The sequence below is a fragment of the Rhincodon typus genome, unplaced genomic scaffold (assembly GCF_021869965.1).
Source record: "Rhincodon typus isolate 14 unplaced genomic scaffold, sRhiTyp1.1 hic_rhity00000808, whole genome shotgun sequence".
Classification (NCBI taxonomy): domain Eukaryota; kingdom Metazoa; phylum Chordata; class Chondrichthyes; order Orectolobiformes; family Rhincodontidae; genus Rhincodon; species Rhincodon typus.
In genome coordinates, this window is record NW_025966446.1 from 22 (window position 1) to 3,941 (window position 3,920).

General features: G+C 43.3%; 1 protein-coding gene across 1 annotated transcript; it reads left to right on the plus strand.

The window, feature by feature from the left end:
* Positions 1–951: 951 nt before the first annotated feature.
* LOC109926584 (zinc-binding protein A33-like) lies at positions 952–3,717 on the plus strand (the record flags this gene model as incomplete). Its single annotated transcript, XM_020526419.2, has 3 exons — positions 952–974; positions 1,068–1,165; positions 3,140–3,717. Coding segments are annotated over 3 exons (699 nt in total), but the record flags the coding sequence as incomplete, so codon positions are not given.
* Between the last annotated feature and the right edge of the window lie 203 nt (positions 3,718–3,920).

The following is a 3,920-nucleotide window of genomic DNA, read 5'->3' on the forward strand; positions in this document are numbered from 1 at the left end:
CATGTAAGCTCTTTCTAGTGAAGTTAGATGGGGTCTGATCAATTATTGTATTCCACCTGCTCCCTCCACCCCAGCCCCTGCCCTATCCTCGTATGCAAGTAAATATAGTCTTGTACAGTTAGGAAATGCCTTGGGTTTGTTTGCTGGATAGAGTCACACTCCTTTGTTTCTCCATATGCTGCTGTACAGAACTGAAATGCTTTAGTAACTTTGTATAGAGATATCTTAAGATTTGTGTTAAGATATATTCATAAAGATGCAAACCAAGATTCAAAGACAGTTTGATGAATCCTGATACTGAACATAAAACTAACATTGCAGCTTTACCCTCTTTCCAAGAGAATCAGTGATTTCTATTGGACAAACCTAATGTAGGTTCCCAGAAACACTCATCTCCAGGACACAGGCACATTATAACATGAAAGCATTAAAAGAAACTATCTGTAAATAATAAACTAATTCCAGCAATTTGACATCCATGAGGATTTTCCATTTGTATTGTATCTCTGTGAGTCATTCTGTGCAGTAAGGTTGAGTTATTTGTGATAAGACCATAAGACTTAGGAGCAGAAATTAGGCCATTTAGCCAATTGAGTCTGTCTCACCATTGAATCATAGCTGATGAGTTTCTGAAACCCATTCTCCCACTTTCTATCTGTAACACTTGATTCCCTTGACAATCAAGAACCTATCCATCTCTGTCTTAAATATACTCAATGACCTGACCTCCACAGCCTTCTGTGGCAGTGAATTCCATAGATTCACCACACTCTTGCTGAAGAAGTTTCTCCTTATTGTGGTATAACTCAGTCCAGTGAGGACAGGAAGACACAGTCCAATAACTTCCTGAATTTAAAATGTTCATGTTTTGGGGAGTCCGGTCTGGGACTTTACTTTTTGTAATAAAGGGTTCTCTAAACATATGCAATAAAAATTGTTCTTGTTCCACAGAAACTTCCAGACACACAGGAAAGGTAAAATTTACATCTTTGATTTGATTTTTGTTTCTAACATATCCCTTCCTCACCCTGGAATGATCCAACGCTGAACTTTATCTCCTGTTTCAGAGTGAAGCAAACTCTCCCAGAGCCACAAAAGGTTTACTCTTTAATAAGTGTGGGCAAGTACAGAGTGTGGAAAAAGATGCTGACAGTGATTAATACAGGTGAGTGTGAGCTTCCTGACACCAGCTTTCCAACAGTTATCACAATTATGAGTAGAATGGAGCTGTCTCTTTATAATAAATGTTTAATTTTCTTTGTAACTGATAAGATTTCATTTCAGTCAATTTTCTGTGATAGTACAGAATTGACTTAGTACAGAATTGACTGATCACAGAATCATAGTAACCACTTCCACCTGCTGGACATTCCTAGTATTTGGAAGAGACATTGCTCCTTCAACCTTCCTTTGTCGATTATTGATCCAGAATTCTATTTATCTTTATCCATCTTCCACAAAACAAGAGCCACCGACATAAATATCACTTCTCTGAGGGAAGGTTCCTGAATCCTCCCTCAGTTTTCCGGTCACCCTGTATAAGTCAAGTATGGGGTTCTCCTGGAGACAATAAGGACTGCAGACGCTGAAAGCCAGAGTCAATAGATGTGAAGCTGGAAAAGCACTGCAGGTAGATGAGGGGTTTTGGCCCAAAACTTTGACTTTCCTGCTCCTCCAATGCTGTCTAACCTGCTGTGCTTTTCCAACTCCACATCCATTGTCTATGGAGTTTTCCTGGGTTTTTTGAGATGAGCTGTGAGTTTAGGATCATCCATTGTTTACCTTAATGTTTCTCCCACTTTGTCATAAAGTTCATTTGGTTATTCTGGTACTTGATGCTGTTCCTTCATTATTGTTCTGTCTAATAGCAGTCAGATTTAGTTGTAATGGTCAGTGATTCAAGAGACCGGATGCCAGTGAAAACAGGTCAATATTTCACTGTCCGACAGGTCACTAATAGATGTCCCTCACAGGTGGAAAATCCCTTCTCTGTGTCTACTAGGACTCTGGACACAGAGGCTACTGGTCACAAGTGACCATCTGTTTCCTGCAAAAGGCCTTCAATTAAACTGATGTCAGTGGCTGCAGCTTCCAGACAGAGGTCCTTGTTGATGTGGGCAGCTCTCAGACCTGGGATAGTCTGCAAGTCTCTCTCTCTGTCATGCACAGTCTCTCTCTCTCTCTCTCTCAAACACACACAGACACACACACTGTTACAAACACTGTCTCTCTCTGTCAGACACACACGCACGCCCTCTCTTACGCACACTATTTCTCTCTCTCTCTCTTCTGTCACACAGATCCATTCCTTCTCTCACACACATCACCTCTCTCTCCCTCTCTCTATAACACACACTGTCTCTATCTCTCTCTGTCATATAAAATGTGTGTGTCTCTCTCTCTCTGTGACACACACCATCTCTCTGTGTCTCTCTGTCACATTGTCTCTCTCTCTCTCTCTCTCACAATGTCATTCTCTCACAATGTCACACTCTCTCACAATGTCACTCTCTGTCACACACTCTCACTGTCACTATCTCTCTCTGCTGCTCTCTTTCTCATTAATTTTCTCTCTCCCAGTCGCAGACTCTCCCTGTCACACACCGTCTCAGTCACACACTTTCTTGGCCACACCCACTCTCTGTTGTACACTCGCTTGGTCACAAATTCTCTTGGCCACACAGTTGCTTTGTTGCACATTCGCTCTGTCACGCACTCACTTTGTCACTTTCTCTGTATTTCTCTTTCAGTCACTTTCTTTCTCTGTAACTTTCTCTCTCTCTCTTTCTCTGTCGCACACCCTCAGTCTCTCTGTCACACGCTCCTTCACATTCCCTCTCTATCACTGTCACTCTCTCTCTCTGTAGCTTTCCTTCTCTTTCTCTGTCACATACCCTCTTTTCCTCTCTCTGCCACACTCACTATGTAATGGAGTTTCCACAGCTTCATTGCAGGGTCTATCCCCCTGGAGTAACACTTTCCTCCATCTGTCTTTTCCAGTTTCCCCAAGCACTGTTGAAACTCTTCCCCGTGGATTGATTTCTAATTCTGAATCATTGTTGATTTTCCCAGTCACTAAACGACTGTGAGAGTTACAGTGAGTGTGACTAATATTTTACCTGTGTCCCTCTGTTCCCAGCTCCAGTCACCTTGGACCCTAATACAGCAGCTCCTCCCCTTTTCCTCTCCGAGGATCTGAGCACTGTGAGACACACAAGGAATCAACAGTTGATTCTTGACAATCATGAGAGATTTGATTACCTTGTCTTTGTCCTGGGATCAGAGGGATTCATATCAGGAAAACATTCCTGGGAGGTGGAGGTGGGGAACAAGACTCATTGGAATGTGGGAGTGGCCGAGGAGTCCATCAACAGGAAGGGAGATGTCTACCTGAATCCAGGTAATGGATACTGGACAGTGATTCTGAGAGACGGGAATGAATGCTGGGCTGGTGAGGAACCGTGGAAACAGTTAGAGCTGAGAGTGAATCTGAGGAAGATCCGAATCTGTCTGGATTATGAGGGAGGGAAGGTGTCCTTTTATAACTTAGAGAACAAGATCCATACCTACACTTTCACTGCGACTTTCACTGAGAAAATCTATCCTTACTTCAGTCCAGGTCTCACTGATGGAGGTAAAAACACAGAGCCTCTGAAAATCTGTCCTCAGAGGATAACAATCCAGGAGGATGATGGATTCATCCCTTCATCCAAATAAAGACTCTTCCTGTAAGGGGAGAGGGGAAGATCCCACACACTGGATCATGGAGTGGGGGAGGGGAAGATCCCACTTACTAGGTCATGGGGTGGCAGAGGGGTAGAGCTCACACATGTGTCACTGGGTGGGGGAGGGTAAGGCCCCCATTCTCTGTCTTTGATTTTGGTTTTGGGGAGAGGAGGGTGGGGACTGGTTCTGGGATG